Source organism: Esox lucius, chromosome 4 (assembly GCF_011004845.1).
Source record: "Esox lucius isolate fEsoLuc1 chromosome 4, fEsoLuc1.pri, whole genome shotgun sequence".
NCBI lineage: Eukaryota > Metazoa > Chordata > Actinopteri > Esociformes > Esocidae > Esox > Esox lucius.
Genome location: NC_047572.1, coordinates 24,718,024 through 24,740,499, shown reverse-complemented (window position 1 = coordinate 24,740,499; position 22,476 = coordinate 24,718,024). Strand labels below are relative to the sequence as shown.

At 40.7% G+C, this 22,476-nt stretch overlaps 2 protein-coding genes across 10 annotated transcripts in view; one reads left to right on the top strand and one right to left on the bottom strand.

Moving 5' to 3' along the window:
* Positions 1-3,351, top strand: part of flt4 (fms related receptor tyrosine kinase 4) — a 67,462-nt gene extending 64,111 nt beyond the window's left edge. Inside the window, exons 28-30 of one of the 2 annotated variants that reach the window (XM_013133599.4) lie at positions 663-792; positions 1,661-1,731; positions 2,538-3,351. In XM_013133599.4, the coding sequence (XP_012989053.3) occupies positions 663-792; positions 1,661-1,731; positions 2,538-2,730 (394 nt within the window). In that variant the 3' untranslated portion in view covers positions 2,731-3,351. Of the gene's footprint in view, positions 1-662; positions 793-1,660; positions 1,732-2,534 lie in introns of both variants that reach the window. The other variant, XM_013133598.4, reaches the window with a different exon arrangement.
* Positions 3,352-3,610: 259 nt separating this feature from the next.
* ergic1 (endoplasmic reticulum-golgi intermediate compartment 1) overlaps positions 3,611-22,476 on the bottom strand; it is a 35,581-nt gene continuing 16,715 nt past the window's right edge. For 4 of the 8 annotated variants that reach the window (XM_020045980.2, XM_020045981.2, XM_010898472.4 and 1 more), the window contains 8 exons: positions 15,000-15,072; positions 12,666-12,760; positions 8,598-8,722; positions 7,725-7,853; positions 7,484-7,544; positions 6,460-6,560; positions 5,835-5,957; positions 3,611-5,749 (listed from right to left, as the gene is read on the bottom strand). In XM_020045980.2, the coding sequence (XP_019901539.1) occupies positions 5,642-5,749; positions 5,835-5,957; positions 6,460-6,560; positions 7,484-7,544; positions 7,725-7,853; positions 8,598-8,722; positions 12,666-12,760; positions 15,000-15,049 (792 nt within the window). In that variant the 5' untranslated portion in view covers positions 15,050-15,072 and the 3' untranslated portion in view covers positions 3,611-5,641. Of the gene's footprint in view, positions 5,750-5,834; positions 5,958-6,459; positions 6,561-7,483; positions 7,545-7,724; positions 7,854-8,597; positions 8,723-12,665; positions 12,761-14,999; positions 15,073-16,758; positions 16,859-22,476 lie in introns of all 8 variants that reach the window. The other 4 variants (XM_020045978.2, XM_020045979.2, XM_020045977.2 and 1 more) reach the window with 3 other exon arrangements.

The following is a 22,476-nucleotide window of genomic DNA, read 5'->3' as shown; positions in this document are numbered from 1 at the left end:
TAGTCATGTAGTAATGTAGTCATGTAGTAATGTAGTCATGTTGTAATGTAGTTATGTTGCAATGCAAGAAAGGGTGAACGGAGCTGTAGTAAACGTCATCTGGTGGTGACTGACCTGATTAAGACTGACAGGCTTATATAACCCGTCGGACCGCACGGTTTAAAGACTTTCGTGTGTCATATTTTCCAAACGATTTGACAAAGAATGTCGCCCTTAGTGAATTCACTGGCTAAACTCACTACTTGGCACCTTGTCTGCTAGCTCCCACAGGCTTAAATTATTATCTGATTAGAAGTTTAAGAAACCGTGGAAATAGCCAGGTGGACTGGATCTTCTTGTGTTCTCATGCCTGTCATTTAGTTACTTTAAAACAGCCCCTCTTCCTGGAGTCCAAACTAAACACATTATCAAAGGGGTAATATCTCACCCGGTAACACCCAGAAGAGGGTCACCCCTCTGTGCCTGGGTCCTCTCTAGGTTTCTTCCTAAAATTCGGCCTTCTTATGGAGTTTTTCCTTGTCACTGAAATTCAACACTACTGTTGTTTGCTCCTTGGGGTTTAAGGCTGGGTGTCTCTGTAAAGCACTTTGTGACAACTGTTGTTGTAAAAAAGGGCTTTAGAAATACATTTGATTGATTGAATGTGTACACCTATGTGACAGGTATTATAACTGCGTACCCTTTGCGGGGTGTGTTTTCGTGGGGCCGTCAAAGCTGACGTCATGCCAGCCCAGAGTCAAGACCTTTGAGGAGCTACCGACAGAGATGACATCGCATAAAACCCAGAACAGTGTAAGAGCTCCGTTCATGTTTCTCTATCTCCTCACCGGTCCACCACTCTTCGTCGCTGTCACTCTCGTCATCTCTTTTCATTTCTCTATTCCTCATCGTCATCTTTCTATCAAACTGCTAAATGTAGATGTGAAACACTTGGAGACATTTCCGCTGTATTCTAATAGGTAGCCCAATCACATTTCGACCAAGCTCTTTTAAGACACTAAATATATGGTGAAGCACTGTTAAGGCACAGTTCAAGCACTGTTCCAAATTATGATAGATTCTGCCCTACTGACTGTGTTTTCAGTCTTAAATGTACTGTACTGTGCTCTTAGTATTTTTATATTTTACTGAGTTTTTAGTCTTTGTTGTGCTGTACTGTTGTTAGTCTTCATTGTTCTCTACTGACCGTGTTGTTAGTCTTCATTGTTCTCTACTGACCGTGTTGTTAGTTTTCATTGTTCTCTGCTGACCGTGTTGTTAGTCTTCATTGTTCTCTATTGACCGTGTTGTTAGTCTTCATTGTTCTCTACTGACCGTGTTGTTAGTCTTCATTGTTCTCTATTGACCGTGTTGTTAGTCTTCATTGTTCTCTACTGACCGTGTTGTTAGTCTTCATTGTTCTCTACTGACCGTGTTGTTAGTCTTCATTGTTCTCTGCTGACCGTGTTGTTAGTCTTCATTGTTCTCTACTGACCTTTTTGTTAGTCTTCATTGTTCTCTACTGACCGTGTTTTTAGTCTTCATTGTTCTCTACTGACCGTGTTGTTAGTCTTCATTGTTCTCTACTGACCTTTTTGTTAGTCTTCATTGTTCTCTACTGACCATGTTGTTAGTCTTCTTTGTTCTCTACTGACCATGTTGTGTGATTTTTTTTTATTAGGACAACCAGACAGACAGTGGGATGGTTCTGGCATCTGAGGAGTTTGAAAGGATTGAACACAGGGGAGCTAAGTATGTCATGATATGAACGTAACCAATGACATCGTACCCTTAATATGAACGTAACCAATGACATCGTACCCTTAATATGAACGTAACCAATGACATCGTACCCTTAATATGAATGTAACCAATGACATCGTACCTTTAGTATGAACGTAACCAATGACATCGTACCCTTAATATGAACTTAACCAATGACATCGTACCCTTAATATGAACGCAACCAATGACATTGTACCCTTAATATGAACGTAACCAATGACATCGTACCCTTAGTATGAACATACACAATGACATCGTACCCTTAATATGAACGTAACCAATGACATCGTACCCTTAATATGAATGTAACCAATGACATCGTACCCTTAGTATGAACGTAACCAATGACATCGTACCCTTAATATGAACTTAACCAATGACATCGTACCCTTAATATGAACGCAACCAATGACATCGTACCCTTAATATGAACGTAACCAATGACATCGTACCCTTAGTATGAACATACACAATGACATCGTACCCTTAGTATGAACATACACAATGACATCGTACCCTTAGTATGAACATACACAATGACATCATGTCCTTATGACAAGCGGTCTATGACTGGGATTCAGTCTTGTATTGTATTGCACAGCGCTGTTAACACTGCTCCTTTTTAAGGCAGCGTTACAGTGTTTACAGTGATCACATTCACGGATGATGCTGCATTCGTGTGGAATTTGCAAACAGGATCAGATTGAATACCAGTCTAGTTAACAACCTGATGTGATCTTAACAGCCAGACACTCCTCTCTTCTTCCCAGTAGGAGTACAGAGCGCCTGGTGGTTATAGAGTCCAGTGGGGGCTCAACTTCTAGGGAGCGACCAGTCTTCCTCTCCCAGCTCTCTGGCCAGACCTTCTACAACAACGAGTACGGTCAGCTGTCCGAGGGAGGTGGAGTCCTGGACTTCTCCTCATCCGACGACGCCCCTCACAGCTGCCTCGCCTCCAACCTGTGATGTGTCTCTTTATCGATCTACACAGAAACATGTGATGCCATCATTGCTGGCCTCCTTCAACCTGTGATGTCATTATTATCATCTGCCTTCTCTTAGCTGTGATGTCATAAGCCGCCTCCTACAACCTGTAATGTCATCATTATCATAGTCAAAGTGTGCTAGTCCCACCTCACACAACTTGTTATACAGTGGGTTCTGTTACACTGGAATCCTACCTGAATATCACTGTTTTATAGTTGTTTCAGCAAATGAACTACAAATGAAATGAAGTGGTCTTCAATTGAGATTGTAGGCTTTTTTGCCACAATGTTAGGAGTATATCGTAGTATACTCCATCCCATTTGAATTCCAAGTAGTATACTCAGTTACATGTCAATTCCTTGTAGTATACTTAATTCCATCTCACTCCCTCCCTACCTTCTCCTTGGCCTTTTGGCCCATACTGGACTGAGCCGTCTGTGCCTGCAGGTCTCTAACCAGCCACTGGGTGGCAGGATTATGTCAAAACCAAACCCAAGTATTTTATATAAACCAGTTATATTTTTATCATCTTTATACAGAGTAATGCTTCTTTTGTTTATTTGTACAAAAATATGAAAAGAAATAAAGCAATATATCTTCTTTAGTCTTTTTTTCTCACATCTTACTTTGCTGGTAATTATGAATGGAATGTTAGATTTCTATATGTAGAGAAGAGTGGTGATATTTACACTATTGTGTAGAGTAGAGTCTTATTGATAACCATGCAGAGACTAGAGGAGCATGGTTTCTCATATAGAGAAGAAGTGGGGCGACATATACACTACCACATAGAAAAACATGGTGACATATACACTACCACATAGAGAAACATGGTGACAATGTGAGAGTGGTGACTTAATGTGGCCATCACACAGAAACATTTATTGCCCATATAAACAGTTTTAAACATATTTCTCAGGAGACCTAAGGATTTTGCACAGTTGTCTGTAGATAGACCTAATAGACCTTCAACTGTAGTGCATTCAACAAAACTAGGAACTGTGTTTTGAACAGTGGTCCAACTTCCAAGTGGGACACTCCAACTATCTGACATGAAGATAGGTGATGTTGTAATTTGACCAGGTTTTGGTGTGGTTCCCAGTTGTCCTGAAAACACCAATTGAATAGTCTGAGATCAGGCAGTTCTGTTGTCATGAGGAAGTAGGAAACAGACCAGCGTGTAACTACCAATCACCAATGCTGCCTTCAGATCATGAAATCCCAAAATACTGTATTACATTCCTACTAGTACAAATGCAAGTAAACAGCGCTCCAAATCATAGTATCATCAAAGAAGGAAGCATGACTGTGCGATTTTTATGTTTTTCTATGCTTTATGTCACACCTAGCCAAAACTGTCTTTTAGTGGTGAGAACGGATCTTGCTTTTCTTGTGAGTTAATCCACCAATCGATTTGACATGACATAAATGCAGGGTAAGTTATGCTCTATACAGAAAGGAGAAGGACTATGTTCTTCTGTCAGCTGGAGCACATGGAAACTAGAATACATTCCGTGGTTAATACAGAAAACTTTTCTGCTACCAGTAAAAGTGAATTACGTTGATGACAATCTGATTCGTAGATGACCTACCAGAAATATTAAAGTATCAACAAAGAGTTCTGTTCATCAATATCATTCATCAGAGTTATCACCAAGTTATTACCCAAGTGTCTATTCCTTCTAATGTGCACTATATAGGCAATAGGGATTGAACTACAAATACCATTTCCTGTAGAAAACCTCGTAACCGCATTAGAAAAAGATTGATAGAAATTGCAATAAACAAAACTGAACACATAAACCAAGTGTAAAATACACAAAGGAATTGGGAACTAAGAAAATACACTATCTCAAATATTTGGCAGAAACAAGGGTTTTAAAACATTGAAAAACCCTCCAAGAAAGTAAGCTGGAAAATATAAGGTAGGAAGTTGATCAAAGTAAAACATTCACAAGCAAAGCAGATGGTCATGGAGCAGATCAGGATGATTCAATGAACGTTATATTCTCTGACTTAATAAAAAGAATAGGTGGAGCAGGAGGCATAGACCAATGATTGAAAATGTTGTACATCCAGAACAAATGCATGTTGTGGAGTTACTAATCTGTATAATGAAGTAAATCTACAGTAGAGCCTGAGATTCATTATGCAATGCCAATAAGAAGACTTCAGTCAATATTGAAATGAAAGACCAACCGTTCCACAACGTTTAAATCAATGGCAACAGACTTGCATTTGGGGGACATGTCATCATATGACACGGGCTTTAAAAACGCAAGGCACAATTTATGAATTATAACAGCATGATTATTTGTAGCCTCAAATACAGCATGTAAGGTATTCTGGAATTTTACACTAGTTATAGAATATCGACACCAGGTCACAAAGTACAAAACATTACTTTTTCCAAACAGAGTATTTGAAAGTAACAAGTGGGGAAACAATTGATGAGAACAGTTCCAAAGAGCATCCCATTGTGTATACAGATAACGATCTTATGACCGTCCTGTTCCACTCATAGTGAAGAATATAGATTACATGGGGCCATTTCAGATTGTCCCCAAACTTCCTTCAGTTGACCATCCATCCTGTACAGGGAAACATCCAGCAATTGTCTGGGAGCATCTCAAAAGTCTAAAGTGGCTTTGTCTCCTCATCGACACATCTTCTGACTTCTGACAAAGTTCTGCGTGACTTTGGCGGTAGAGCATAAGGCTTAGAAACTCAGGTCACTGGGTTTGATGACTAAGTTATTTGCCAAAAACGGAGATGAGACGAGGAAGCTACATAGACTATTGAGATGAACCCCTCGGATGTTATAAATATGTAGTGTGTTGGCGTAGGGATACGGCGTGATAAGACGTCTGGATAGGATATTGTTATGCTCTCAGGACATCTTTCCTATCTGTATCTTCTTCCAGGCCTCAGAGGCTGTGAATATACAGGAGTCTATGATACCAGCAACAGTGAATGTTCCGCCGATAATAGCACAGATCTGGGGAGAGATGGGAGACAGGCTGGGGTCAGGGTTGAGGCTAAGGTCTAAATGGGACAAAGAAGTAGATTTAGAGGTAACTTACGGTGGTTATAAACCGGTAGAGGGGTTGTCTCCTCTCTGTGTACTTGACTGTGATTGGACTGAGGTCATAACGGTACCAAATAGCTGGGATGATCCTTCCTGTGTGGCTATAGGCTACATATTCCTGCAGGGGAGGGTTCAAGACACACTATACTGTTACTCATTGGTTTATATTCTATGTTGGAGACTATAGGCTTTATAGTCCTACAGGAACAGGACAAAAATTAAAAACATTGATTGGTGGGTTCTAGTTGACTTGGATTGTTATATGGGAAGGCTTGGTTCTTAATTATCAAAATCAGCTGTCCTGTAGCCCATTTGTATTAACGTTAATGTTGTGGTCTGTGTCCAGTAGACCACTTGTATTAACGTTAGTATTGTGGTCTACTCCAAAACGTCATTTACATCATACATCATTTAATAAAGTCCTTCCACATGGCATAACCTCTACACAGCTGATACTCGCTAACTGAACTCTAATTAATAAAAATTGCATAGCTTGTTAGCTAACAAGTTACTGTAGCATCAGGGCCTCCCAGCTAACCAGTTTCTAATGGATATTACTCTGTGTGACAGAAAAATATTAGCTTGCTAGTAATGTGATGATGCAGGCAGTATGACCATACCTTGTTGGCCACTGTGTACTGGTAGGAGAAGCGCTGCTTGCCACTCAGGTCTTCATACACTGTGGGGACTATCTTCAAGATGTAGTCATGAGAGGCCAGAGCTGCAAAGTAAGATAAGAGTTATGACTTCCCTCAAATCCACTTGAATTTCCATTTGAATTTCATGTTTGTTTTTCTATTTTTGTGGCAACCTGAAACCAAGAAATCCATGTTCCCTATCCCTCATTAGCATATTCTTAACGTCAATAACGTAACCGCTGTGCTTAAATTAAACCTATCCATATCAACTAACTCTAACCTTTTAACTAATCTATAATGCTTAAATGTAGCCACCTGCCCTACTGTAAAAAAAAAAATATATAATTTTTTTTTCCTTCAACTAGGGACAAGCCCCGCCCCAAAAAAACTTGATTTGTCCAGTTTAACCATCTTTGTCTGACTGGATGTACACAGACAAGGATCCCGCAAACAAATACACTAAACATTTTGTACCTCACTTTACTTAATCCCAGCATTAAAACAATCTTACTGTTTATTTGAAGACCAGCCATAAAGCCCTCACTTCCACAAAAGGTCTTCAAATTGTGTAAAACTAAAACGGCCCCCACTTTGATAGGAATGTGATTGCATACACACACGCACACGTTTGTTTTTATATCCTAATGGGGATATAATGTATGAAAAACTAAATTGCATGCTCCCTTGCCCTAAACCTAACCTTAATAAAGTAAAAAATATGCCTAAACCTTAACTAGATGTAATGCCTAACCTTAACCCTAAACTTAACCAACAATGCCTGGACCTTAAAGAAACCCCAATACTAACTCTAGAATGAATTGTAAGTTTGACCCTAAACCTAAACCCTGAGCCGGAAATGTACTTTCCCCTCATGGGGCCCCCAAAAAAAAAATCCCCACAAGGCATGTTTTTCAGGTTTTACTATAGTTATGGGGCCCCACAAGGTTATAAAAACAAGCACGCACACACAGCAATGACTCTCTAAAGATATCAGATGTGTACGTACGGTTAGAACCCAGCCGGTCCGCACCTCCCAATGCATTAAACGCTCCTTGGACATGTTGTACCTGGGGGGGGGGGGGGTAAGAGAAAGATGGGTAAGAGAGTAAGATGTAGGTATTTCAGTAGAAGGTGTCCATGTGTGTAGGTTTTGGCATGACCTCTACAAAGATGCAGGCCTTGTGTGTGTGTGTGTGTGTGTGTGTGTAACAAACTGCTTGACTGGACATTAGATAATCAACAATTACCTGTAGTTTTTCCCCAAAGGCCAGTTTGTGAATAATGTGTGTCATGTCAGGGCTCTGGGGTTGGGCTGTGGCACTGTGGGTCGATACATGGAAGTTACCAGGTACCTGGAGGTGGACACACAGACAAAACTAATAGGAAGAAGACAGAAGAAGGAAGAGTAACAGAATGAACTGAATAAAACTTTATCAGGAGCTTTGGGTTTTCTACATTTAAATAAATTATTTCCTGGATGTTTATCAGGGGTGTTGGGTTTTCTACAGTTTATTCAAATGTTAACAAAGTGCTTCTGGTAAACATGCAGTTCAGGACGAACAGCTGTAAAGGAACTCAGAATGGCCTGTCACCGATGATAAGGAAATTGGAGGTCTCATGGTTAACTGAAATGTTCCCAGAGTTCTGTGCTGGCTGTTGCAAAGAGAATCTGAAATGAGTCCTCACCTGCCCCCCACTAGGGAGTCAAGAATTTCTGCCTACCAGACTATACCTGAACCACAAACTGAGACACAGCCACAGATTTCACATTGTTGTTTATTCCAGTTTTGTTATTTTTTATTTTACCATTATTATTTATTAATGCTTTGTCAACATACATGTATTCAAAGTTGATGTACTGAAGTTGATATAAGAAAGAGACAAAAACACAGAGGGGTTGGGGAAGGGGGGACTGACAGAGAGACATGTGGACAGAGGGATATAGAGAGTACATGTGAGTCAGCGGTTTTGGTGACTCTGCTTTGTGATGCTGATCAGCAATCATTACATATGATATTAAAGGTCAACATGCTAAGCAAATCTATGACCAGATGTCTCTGTAAGGGACTGTGTTCAGGACCAGGGCGGAGGTTAACTGTGGGCCGTGGGTGTGTCCTTACCTTGTTAATAGTAAACTCTCCCTCAAAGCGACAGCCAAATCCATGGTTGAGAGGAATCTTCATGGAGTTGTCTATGTGCCCCACCTCATGACGACCCATCTCATCCTGGATGTCAAGACCCACCACTAGAGGGCAGGAGGAGGGAGGGAGAGAAAGAGAAGGGATAGAGAGAAAGGACGTGAAAGGGAGACAGAGGAGGAGGTGAATTATAGGTCAGATCATCTGTTAGACACCTCTCTAGACACAGTACAGTGTATAGTCATCCATAGTTCTCAGATCTTTTTTCCCCTCTCCTCACCCGTCCTCTTTCTTTACCCCTTCTCCTCCCCTCTCCTCTTTCTTTTCCCCCTTGCTTCTCCCTCTTTTTACTAGTCCCTCACACTGTTATTCTTCCTCCATCTCCCCTGCTCTTCTCTCTTCTCTCTTCTCCCTCTCCTCCATTTCTCCCTCCCTCTCTCTCTCTCTCCCTCCCTCTCCCCCTTGGAGTCAGGTGTCAGGACATGGAGTCAGGTGTCTGTCTGCTGGATGGGCCAGATGCAGAGCGACATTTGACCTTTGGTATTTAAAAAAATAAGTTAAAAACCATCTGCTCTGAGACTTCAAAGAAATCAAACTGGGTTAAAACACAGTTTGGATATATTTATACACTACCGTTCAGAAGTTTGGGGTCACATTGAAATGTCCTTGTTATCGAAAGAAAAGCCAATTGTTTGCCAATAAAAATAAAATGTATCAGAAATACAGTGTAGATTACTTTTGTAGCTGGAAATGCCTGATCTTCAAGGGACTATCTAGATAGGTGTACAGAGGCCCATGATCAGCAACCATCACTCCAGTGTTCCAAAAGTACTTTGTGTCTGCTAATCCAAGTATATCATTTAAAAATAGATCAATAGAAAACCCTTTCGCAATTATATTTACCAAAGACGAAAACTGTTGTGCTGATTAAAGAATCAATAAAACTGTCCGTCTTTAGACTAGTTGAGTATCTGGAGCATCAGCAATTGTGGCTTCGATTACAGGCTCAAAATGGCCAGACGCAAATTACCTTCTTCTGAAACTTGTCAGTCTATTCTTGTTCTGAAAAATGAAGGCTATTCCACACAAGATATTGCCAAGAAACTGAAGATCGCATACAACGCTGTGTACTACCCCCTTCACAGAACAGCGCAAACTGTCTCTAACCAGAATAGAAAGAGGAGTAGGAGGCCCCTGTGCACAACTGAGCAAGAGACAAATATTTTAGAGTGTCTAGTTTGAGAAACAGACACCAGTCTCAACATCAACAGTGAAGAGGCGACTGTGGGAGTTGCAAAGAAAAAGCCATATCTCAGCCTGGCCAATAAAATGTAAAGATTACAATGGGCAAAAGAACAAAGGCATCGGACAGAGGAAGATTGGAGTTTGGATCACTAAGAAGAACATTTGTTAGATGCAGACCAAATGAAAAGATGCTGGAGGACAGTTTGACGCCATCTGTCAAGCATGGTGGAGGTACTGTTATGGTCTGGGGGTGCATTGGTGGTGGTCAAGCCTTTCCAACTTGTGGGAGGTGCTTCAGGAAGCATGGGGTGAAATCTCATTAGATTACTTCAACAAAATGACAACTAGAATGCCAAAAGTCTGCCAAAAGGAAGGCTATATTTCCTATTACATTTTCTATATATTTCCTATTCAAATTGATTTAATGTATGTTTTCACTGAAAACCAGGAAATGTCTAAATGACCCCAAACTTTTGAACGGTGGTATATACAAAGATACATGTTAGTAACCGAGGAGGAGGAGTTAGGTCTGGCCTCTAAATGTCAGACTACAAGGCACAGGGCCAGACATATATAAGGAATGGTGGAGGATGATGTCATTGGTGGTGTCCTAATAATATCACATTTCTTCCTGAGGCAAGCCCTTATTAACTAGGTCACTAATATTATCGTCACAATAATGAGGTAAGGATAAGATGTGTATTGGGATTCAATTCTACTGTACATACAGACTGCAATGTATAGAGATTAAAAACTGAATTTAAAACAGTGAAAGCTAACAAGTATTCACTTTGGGCCATAGAAGAGATGACTGGGTCATTTTTCATAAAGAAGTTTCTAAAAGGCTATGAAGTCCTGCTTTACTCCTATCATAATAACACACTGGGGAGGGAAGAATATTAAATCCATATTTAACACAAGCTGATGTCGTAGTTTCTTCTTTTAGACTCAAAATTTGAAAAAAACACATTCTCTTCTATTTAAGGCCTTAGAGTGGAACAGTAAGGAGAATAATATTTGTCATTTGTGTTATTCCGTGAAACCAGAGAAGCCCTGTTAAAGTATCAGTAAAGTTCATTCCAGAGAGTCATGCGAGTTTGTGCCAGGTATTTATTTCCCCCTCTGATGGACTGAGGTGAACCTAATATTTCATGGAGCAGCACAATGGAATTTGGAACATTCAACTGTAACTCATTTAGCAGTAACTTTGTTCGTCAGCTGGCCACAGAATATCTCCTAACGGATGATAAAGAAAATATGAAGTAATGGAAAAATATCTGAGCAAGAAACAAACAGTCGATTCAGTTCACTGACGTGGTTCTGACGTGCTATAGAGCTTTGTGTATAGGGCCATTCTAAAGACTACCGATGAGAATAAATTACACTGCAACTGGCATTCTAAAAAACGGAATACATAATTCTAGTGGAATGGGTAAATAGTGGAAATATGACTAATGCACTATTCATTTCCAACATTCAGGGGTGGGTGTGTGTGGGTGTGTGTGTGTGCATATTTGCACAAGGAGACTGGGCCAAACTGACGTTACATTGGTGTAGGAAGCTCATCCACGGCTGTACACACAAAAATAGGAGTACCGGGGTGTACTTAAAAGGGTACAAATGCTTGTCGCTGGGGGACGGCACCTTTTTGAGGGACAATTGTGTGCCCTTTAGTGTTCTTCCTTTTGTTTTAATTCACTTGGTAACATTTCTGTTAGTCAAAAGGTGCTCTTCTGTCCACATAAAGACCAAAATTATAACTTTAAGGGAAAAATTCTTCAAAAAAAAGTGTACCTACGAGTACAGAACTGTTCTTGTTTCGTACCTCCATTTTTGAGTGTGGTGGAAGTGATTGATTCCAGTGATTTTGATTCCAGAGCGACAGGATATTGAAAATAGGATGCCAATCGTTTTGTCACTGCCATTTCGGTTAATGTATAAGATTTAGAAATATATATTAGGTTCAGAATAAAAAATAGTTATTGAATGATAACAGTGAAATAAAGAATTGTGGAGACCAAGCACTCAATTTCAACTCTGAGAGTTATTCAATACATTGAGTTATTTAAAGAAAGTGCAAAGGGTGCTAATACTTTTGGCCATGACTGTAAATCTGTATTTTACTGTTTAATATTGTCAAGGTTAAACTTTGACTCTATAATAGTGTTTGGTATTGTCATGTTGTATCTACTATTTAAGTTTTTTGTAGTCATGTTATAAGGAGCTTTAAAGACAGAAATAAACTATTTTGTTAGTCCTGTACTGAAAACTGAACAACAGTGGAGAGATGTTACTATTACAAAAAACTAGACTAAATTGGACAAGAGGTATCATAAAAACAACTTCAATCACACACACAGAAAGGTAAACAAAGTTAAACTAAATATGAATGACAATATAGATATTTGATCATTAGTGTGCCATGATGGTCAGTAACTGATTAATAGTTTGTTAATGGTAATAATATCAGATCAACAGTAATAGTAACTGAATAGATAAATACAAACATTATCCAACAGTACAAAAGGGTGTGTCGTCATAGTAATGCTGACTGACTAGACAAACATTATAGAATGGACTTTGTACATTCTGGCTCTGTCCCAAATAACTAGGACATTTCTTGAAGCCGGCAGCTTGAGTAGGGAATAGGTAGCTAATTGGGATGCTAACAGACAACTGGAATTAAGAGAGGCCCGGGTTAATGTCTGTAAATAAAGGCTTGTGTAGACTGTGCATAGGGCTAGAGACACACAGGAACACATGCAGTACACAGAGACAGGGACGAATAATATATGTTATACTCACAATCACAGTTTAAGTTTGGCAAACTGATGTTTAAACTCACATCAATCTTCCCCCCACTGCTCTTGTCAGGGTCATCCACATACAGCTCATTAACACTAGGAAGACAGGGAGAGGTTGTAAATACATGCACAGGGAACTAGAAAAGTATTTGAAGCTGTGACATTTCTTGGCCTCTGTATTCATCTGATTATAAAGGTTTTAAATGGCCCACTTCCTCTGCAGTCTTGGAGAGATTTTCCATTAGAACATTAAAGGTGCATATAAATGACCTAGAGTAAACTCAGATTTGTATTTAGTATTAACGAAAAGCAAAATGGGATTTTTATTGGCTTTGTATTCCAGTACTCTGGATTCCAATTATGCAAGACAAAACGCTACAGTAATTTCCGCACATAACACGCCAGCCCCCACCCCACCTAAAATTGCTTCACAGCTGTTTCTTAGTAGGCACGTTTGTAACAGGGTGCCAAAAACAACTGTTTGGCACATTAAGAAAAGGAAAAGCCCTGGTAAGCTGAGCAATAGTGAAGCTGGACAAAGTAAGGCCACAGTTGTTGACAAAAGACACCATAATAAAGAAGAAAATAGAAACAGTGCAACAGATCAGGACTCCTGACCAGGACCGCTCCAGGAGGTAGGTGTGGATGTGCCAGTCAATACTGTGTTCAGAAGACATTACTAGCTGAACTGGAGTGCAAGTTGCAAAAACAAGAAACGTTGCACAAGTATTTACAAACACTGGCTTTAAAAGCAGGAAGGCCTACATTTACTTATAAGAGCTTTCAGAGTCCCAGAGAAAGGTACGGTGGACTGATGATAGAAATGATCATCATGTGATGGCAAAAGCAAAGCGTGGAGAAAGAAAGGAACTGACTAACCAGTTCCTCTGTAAAATAAAAGTGGAGGGTGTTATGTTATGGGCTTGTGTGCTTGCGACTGGATCTGCCACACTTGTCTTAAGCTTCTCACAGCAGTAGCAGAATAAACCCTGAGGTGTACAGAATCATCTGTTCAGAAACAACCAAGTCCATCTAAAGCCATCGGACGGTACATCCCAATGCAACAGGACAATGACGGTAAAACACTCTCCTGGTTCTAATACGTTTTTCTTCTTCAACAGATCTGACAATACACAAAACGAGGAAGACGGCTGGAGTACAGGCCTGGCACAGCATCACTGGTAAATACCCAGCATATGGTGACGTCCATGGGTCACACATTTCAAACAATCAACGGCTGCAAAGATAGGATGGCCAAAAAAAGACCTTCAAATTGTTGAAATATAGAGCAAAAATAAAAAAAAAAAACGTTTCCCTTTGAGTTCACTGCAGTTTCAAATTTCCACTGACATTCAAATTCAAAAGCAGAATCTCTCCAGGAACACAGAGGAACCGTGAAACGCCATTTGAAAACCTTTTTAAATCAGAGCACAATGTGATTAGATTTGTCTCCAAATAGCCACGCGCAACATGTTCCTCTCCTAGCTGTGAGAAAAGTACATATGCTTGTCTGCTGTCATCTAAACTTCCTCCCTCCCTCCCTCCCTCCACCCACCCACCCACCCACCCCCAGCAAAAAGGAGCTCACCCCCCGCTCCTGATGACTCATCCAGAAACAACCACAATGTCAGAAGGTCCCTACGTCGGTCAAGGCCGGTTACGCCACCAGACACGTCAGGCAGCATCATTTTGTGATTAACGCTCTTTGTCAGTGTGTCTCTGTTTTGCATCTTTGAAAGACAAGGAAGTAAGTCGAAAGACAGAAACGCGTTGTATTTTTAGGCAATTACAAACATTTCCATGTTTGGCACACCAAAGCAGCACCAGCACGATGCCCATAAGTAACACTTATTTGTCCGCCATTGTACACAGTAGCCGTCTGAGGGGCGTAACGTATCGGGGCTGTGTGAACGGACCCCAGGAAGAACAGCCGTCGTCACTGATATAAACTAGTGTAACTCAAAGTCAAGGCAAAGACAGGAGAGGGTCACTGATTTGGAGTCAGATTTTATGCCTTCACTGTAAAGGTTAAGGGTTCAAATTGGTTAAGGTAATCTGACCCCAGATGTGAGCTTTAGCCAGAAGATATTCCTTTGACTATGAATACTAACAGTTCTTACATCTTGATTTGCGATTAGTTGTGTTTTTTAGGAAAAACCCCAGAGGCAGAAAATGGGAGAGTTGTGAAAAAGGGATAACTAGAAAAATGGGACATTTAAGCTTTGAAATTGACATTTGTAGGGTCTCAATTCTACAATACAAAAACAAGCATATACATTTACACACTGTACAGCCTATATGCAGGTGGAGGCAAAAGGACTGTTAGTGTACTTACATTTCAGTGGCTATAAACCCAGTCAGCTCAGACAGGAACAGGAACAACATAAAAACACAACAGAGAATGGATACTGTGAAGCAGAGGGCCGGGTAAGAGAATGGAGAGAAGCAAAGGAGAGGGGAGGACAAGGGAGGAGAGGGGAGGACAAGGGAGGAGAGGGGAGGACAAGGGAGGAGAGGGGATTAAAATGATTAGCTTGGGCTGAAGTTCAACTGAAGCTGTAGAACCTTTCACCTTTCCATGATCATCTGAAGAGTAAACATCCAGAGAGCATCCATGTGTGCTCCACTATGGATGAAAAGCAGCATTGACTGTTACTCGTTCCATTACTAATGAGCCTGAAACACTATTTTAGGACAACACTGACATCAGCTATTGACAGCAATTTATTCATCGCAGAGTGGTAAAAATGTGCCCCTAAATGGCAGTATGTTACTGGTGGCGTTAAGATCTGTTGTGGGTGGATGGGGGGGGCGGCACAGTTTTAGATTGGTTTATTAAGGGGTAAACACATGGTGTAACACATGGTCCTGGGACAGAATCAACTCTATTCTTAGAGCTAAAGCTTTAAAAAGATTCTTCAGAAATTCGGAATTAAACCAGTGTTTGTTGTTTTATAGTCCATTTAAACAGCTCCCCATTCCACCAAGCATTAATAACAGGTCATGGAGTACTTTTTTAGGGTAACACTGAAATCTGGTATTGACGTCACTGATGAAAATCAGAGCTGAGTAGTAAACACTTTCCCTAAATAGAAGGATTATACTGGTGGTTAATGAGAATCAAATGGCACACCATTCCCTATATAGTGCACTAGGGCCCATAGGACTACACTAAACAGGAGTGCGCTACACAGGAAATAGGCTGCCATTTGGAAGATTTATCCTGTGCAAACCCTTTGAAGCAACATACTGATGCTAGTTCAGAACACGGATGTGTGATAGATCTAGGTGTGTTGCGTTCTGCCGTAATATAATAAATACTGCACGCATTGGGAAAGATTTCTTAATGTGTAATATCAGCATACAGCTGATAATTGTGTAACAGTGTGGACGTGAGGCATTACAACATGTCTGCTATGAGGAATGTGGGGTCATGCTGAAACAGTCATTGATGCGGGAGGCTGTGAGGTTCCCTATTAAGAATCAGAATACCAGAATGTCATGTCAGAGTGAAACAGATTGGAAAGAGCAGCTAACCCTAACATGGCCCGGACATACAGCAGCTAGGCTAAGCAGGTAGCTCTTGGTAGGCATATATAAGTTGTTGTGTTACAAAGTCTTAAAGTAGTGACAAGCGGACTACACAGCAGCTAGGCTAAGGATGTAGATTTAAAATAAACGAGCACCCACGTAGCCCTAGGCTGCTAAAAGGGATTTAGGAAATGTAGGCTAAGTTCTACGATGAGCACTGGACATCCGGCCGAGACCTTTGGATTCTCCTAACACTGACTGCTAATCCAGGACGGTTCCACCAAAACCTAAGCGCCCTCGCCACTGCACTGGTGTTGCAGGTGCACAATCCACCCCAGGGAGCTGGGTTCAGGTCGGGTGATTGTGGAGGCCAGGTCATCTGACGCAGCACAACCACACTCCGAGTTGGTCAAATAGCAATTCGACCATGAAGGCTTGATTCATGCAGTCTCCTCCGAGCAGTTCATGATGAGAAGGGCCTGTTACTTTGTGAAGCAGTGACTAGGCCCTGAATCTGAGGTGCAATTAATAGGTGATTTTTGAGGCAAGTAAATCTGACGAACCTATTCCCTGCAGCAGAGGTAACTCAAGGTCTTCCTTTCCCGTGGTGGTCCTCATGAGAGAAGGTTTCTACATAGTGTTAGATGGTTTTTGCAATTGCACCTGAAGAAACGTACAAAGTTATTGAAATTGTGACTTAAAGTAATGACCAACCGACCAGCCCTTGTTAAACAGCGTAGTGGTTAGAGACGCAGACTGTGGAACTACAGGTCAAATCAAATTCACAGACAAAACAAATGATGCCTCAGGACAGACAGAAACTTCACTGGCTATAGCCTCCAGTAGCCATGTTATAGAAAGCTTAAAATAAAACACTTGTGGTGTATTTTTTGAATTATGCATTAGGATTTGTTCAGGATAGACAAACACTTCGCTCGCTACAGGATTCTCTCATCTTTTCACATGACAAAAAAGTCAGTTATCATCACCTACAGCTCAAGAAGAAATTAAGAGACCACTGCAACGTTTTCTATCCTTTCCAAAAAAGTCAAAAAGGAACATTTTGAGGCAGGAACAGAAGGGTTCAAATTAAGAGACCACTGCAAAATGAACACTTCTGTTCCTCACTCAAAACCTTCCTTTTAAAGAAAAAGGTGCAGTGGTCTTTTAATTTTTTACGGAGCTGTATATTGACAGTTACTGTATCAATGTAATTCACAGATGGCTAATAAGCTGTTAAAACAGCCAGGGGCAAAAGAGGATTTGTTCAGGATAGACAAAAACTTTGCTGGCTACAACTTTCAGTAGCTATGTTATAGGAAGCCTAAAGTAAAACTGTTTACGTTATTATTGCGACTATTACTGGTGGATTTTCAAATTATGCATTAGGATTTGTTCAGGTTAGAAAAACACTTTGCTGGCTACACAATTCTGTCGTCTTTTCACTTGATGAAAAAGTCAGTTATCGTCACCTACAGTGGGGGATACACATTTGATACACTGCCGATTTTGCAGGTTTTCCTACTTACAAAGCATGTAGAGGTCTGTAATTTTTATCATAGGTACACTTTAACTGTGAGATGGAAAAAAATAAAATAAACTGAAAATCACATTGTATGATTTTTTTTTAATAATTAATTTGTATTTTATTGCATGACATAAGTATTTGATCACCTACCAACCAGTAAAAATTATGTCCCTCACAGACCTGGTAGTTTTTCTTTAAGAAGCCCTCCTGTTCTCCACTCATTACCTGTATAAAAGACACCTGTTCACACATTCAACCAAACAGACTCCAACCTCTCCACAATGGCCAAGACCAGAGAGCTGTGTAAGGACATCAGGGATAAAATTGTAGACCTGCACAAGGCTGGGATGGGCTACAGGACAATAGGGAAGCAGCTTGGTGAGAAGGAAACAACTGTTGGCACAATTATAACAGCAGTGGTTCCCAACCAGGGGTACTAGGACCCCTGAGGGTACTTGGCCTCTCCACAGGGGGTACTTGAAAACACTCATGACACCATAGACTTACTAGTGAAATTAACAAGAGGGGGGTACCTCAGGGGTACTGAAAGCAGTGCAAAAACATTTTGGGGGTACAGTAACTGAAAAAGGTTGGGAGACACTGTATTAGAAAATGGAAGAAGTTCAAGATGACGGTCAATCTCCCTCGGTCTGGGGCTCCATGCAAGATCGCACCTCGTGGGGCATCAATGATCATGAGGAAGGTGAGGGATCACCCCAGAACTACATGGCAGGACCTGGTCAATGACCTGAAGAGAGCTGGGACCACAGTCTCAAAGAAAACCATTAGTAACACACTACGCCGTCATGGATTAAAATCCTGCAACGCACGCAAGGTCCCCCTGCTCAAGCCAGCGCATGTCCAGGCCCGTCTGAAGTTTGCCAATGACCATCTGGATGATCCAGAGGAGGAATGGGAGAAGGTCATGTGGTCTGAGAGACAAAAATAGAGCTTTTTGGTCTAAACTCTATTCACTGTGTTTGGAGAAAGAAGAAGGCTTTTCTGCAAAGGGGACAGGATGACTGCACTGTATTGAGGGGAGAATGGATGGGGCCATGTATCGCGAGATCCTGGCCAACAACCTCCTTCCCTCAGTAAGAGCATTGAAGATGGGTCGTGGCTGGGTCTTCCGCTGGGTATTGCCCAGCGACACCCCCGAAACCTGAAGGATCTGGAGAAGGTCTGTATGGAGGAGTGGGCCAAAATCCCTGCTGCAGTGTGTGCAAACCTGGTCAAGAACTACAGGAAACGTATGATCTCTGTAATTGCAAACAAAGGTTTCTGTACCAAATATTAACTTCTGCTTTTCTGATGTATCAAATACTAATGTCATGCAATAAAATGCAAATTAATTCATACAATGTGATTTTCTGGATTCTGTCACTCTCAGTTGAAGAGTACCTATGATAAAAATGTGACTTCTACATGCTTTGTAAGTGGGGAAAACCTGCAAAATCAGCAGTGCATCAAATACTTATCCCCACTGTATAATGACAGATACTGTATCAATATCATTCACAAATGGCTAATAAGCTGTTAAAATGGCCAGTGGCAAAAGCCATACAGTTCATAGACGCTATATCTGGTAGAGGTAAACTAAACAAGAAACATTAGTCAGTTTAACACAATGCTTAATGGTGTCTAGCGAAATATTCAAACTTTGCGTGATGTGACAAATGTGACAAAATGATCTAATGTCGAGACTCTATACCGACACCTGATATGCGTGCAGTACCGTGGTGTGTGGCTAAAGACAAAGCCGCTCATGTGGCTTACCCCAGTTCGGGCAACAACATTCATGACTATCAGTTGCGGACCAGCTGAACTGGTCTGGTTCCTTTTCAGTTTTTTCTTTGCTCAATTGTGCTGTTCTTGACATAATATGGACTAGTACAGTACAGAAATAATGATGGTCTTGTCACAAGACAACGGAATGGCTCATACGTATCAAGTAGTACAAAAACAAACTTTTAAGGCACTCCTGTAAATTGAAGTGCATTCCAGGTGACTCATGAAGATAGTTGAATGAATGCAAAAAGTTTGCAAAGCTATAATCAAGGCAAATGGTGGCTACTTTGAAGAATCGGCTATATAAAATGCATTTGGATTTGTTTACCACTTTTTGGGTTACTACTTGTGTGTGTGCACGTGTGTGTTAATGTGAGGGAGTGTGCATGAAGGAGTTTGTGTGTGAGTGTGTGTGTGTGGTGAGGGAGTGTCTGTGGGATGTGTTGTGTGTGTGGGATGTGTTCATTCCAGGAGTGATGTCAGCAGGCGGAAGCTGAGCTCATTAGCGGAAACACTGACGGAGCAGAAGTCTGGTGACGTGGCAGCGACAACAAATGCCACCATTATGCAGTCCCCGGCGTTATCGTGTTACCATAGAAAACACGTAGCTGCGGTGCAGATGGCGAAACATGGAAATCGATGGCGTAACGCCATTGGCCGGCCTGTCCTGTGGTGTGGTGTTCTAAACTGTGTATGCATGGGCACATCTAAAAGGTTTACATGAAGTAATGTTTAACAGGCACAAACAATGCTGCACAAGACTGTCACCTCTTGACACACAAACTGCAGAGCTAATCACAGGACACTCAACCCCCCAGGACACCTATGCATGCGTACATGCAAATGTCAATAGGCAGACAGAGAGAGCTTGTTAAAGGTCTTGCTAACAGGTTAAAACTACTCCTAAACAAAATGTAATTGGCAAGACAAGGTTCCATGTCATGTTAAAGGTGCAATTGCAGCTGCTTCATCAAATTCTGGACTTGTACATTATGGTATGCCCATTAATTACTGAAGAACAGAACCCTTAATATAGTCTTCTTTAACTTAATTGTCAAGAACACTATATACTAATGCAAAAAAAAATCTAAACCTTTCTTAAAGAGTAACTACAATTCACAAAATATAGTTTTGAACCCATCTTTATCTGGATTTGTAGTATTTTGTTTACATGTTCATAATCTAGCCAGGAAATGGCTAGCTTCCGAGTGTGAAAGTGAGGGCTTTTGATGACATGGTACAACTGTTTTCAGGGACCCTTTGTGGCTCAAAGGCAGCACTCCACCAGCTGTGTTTACTGTAAACAAATGTTTACTGGTATGTTTTTTATGGTGGTGAAGTATATTATCTATCAAGCAATCAATGTATTTGCAGTAACACGGGTATAAGGAAATAACTGCATGCTTAGAAATACTAAAATAATGGGTATGGTTTCTGGTCATCTTTAGCCAAAATACAATGTAACTTTATAAACAAGCTTGTTTAAAAAATAATTAAGAGTTTGATCATTTAACATACAATTCTGACAACCATCGGTACTAGGAAATAGTGGGTTCTCTTATTTCTTCAAATAGCGGAGCCAACTTGAAGTTCCGTTCCACACACTGTACTTGTGTAAGTACATGTGCATTTACTACATGACCAAATTTTTATTTATTTCGGCAAGCTTTTTTTTAAACCGCAACCTTCAAGCAGAGGTCTGCCAAGTAATTCACATATTAGCTACATTTCCTGTTTTTCTAAAGTTCACCCAAGTCACAGAACAATGGTGATTAAGCAACTAGTTATGTTGGCCATTTAACTACTCTCAGTGGATTCACCCATCACCTGGCTTGATGTGAAATTTCGACCCCTGACCTGGAGTTGGAATAGCTAGCTGTCTGACCTATGGTCTAAAGTAATCTAGTTCCCAGAGAGGGGGTTGGCCAATTATTAGACTGGCCGATAGTTGAATCCGATATTCATACTTTTTACAATAATCTGAATTGTTTATTTGTCTGATATAACTGATGATAAAATATGTTTTATATGCACTTCTCTGGCAGTCGCATCTCCCTGAAAGGTTTCTGCTTGTATGGCTCAATGTCCCGCCCACAGAATTATCAGATTGGTTATACATCACAAGTAAATAGCCGATCAAGACTATGTCATATATGTGAGAAAGACGTGGAGAAGAAGAATGCAGATAGATGCATGGCTGACGATAAGAATGCTGACGTTGCTATAAACAGCAGAATATTCTAAACAACAAACATTACCCTCATTATAAGCTCTTTCAATTATGAAAATACCCACTAATAATTGATATCGGAATCAGCCATTAAGAAACCATATCGGCTGACCACAATCCCAGACACTTCTGTCCAAGTTTCACAGAAGGACTGGTGAAACTCTGTCAAACTTGGCCTCGCATTTAACAGTCCTTTGAGCATGAGCACATAAACTTAACCACACTGTTTAGCCGTATAGCTTTCTATGTTTTCATCCTATTTTTAATCTTTGTTTTCTTATTGTATTTTTTCTTATTATGATGTATTCATTCGTTTTGATGTTTTCATTTGAGTATTTGTTTTTATGTTATTGTACTTACATATATTTTTCTTTGTAAAGCACAATTAATTGCTTCGATATATGAATTGTGCTATATAAATAAACTTGCTTGCTTGCTATATTAGCCAATTCCTGCTGCAACAGACATTGGTTTACTCATCTCCCACAACATCTTGCCCCATGTATTTTCTTTACCCAAAAGTCAGTTGCTGTGTTGTAACTCTGCTGTACACCGGGACCTAGCTACCGGGGGTACCGGACCTAGCTACCGGGGGTACCGGACCTAGCTACCGGGGGTACCGGACCTAGCTACCGGGGGTACTGACGTCAGAGAAAAATGTAAAGTCAGCCCTAGGGTTGAGAAGAGTTAACGTACGCCTGTGATGCCATCAGGGAGTAGCTAATGAATACTCAA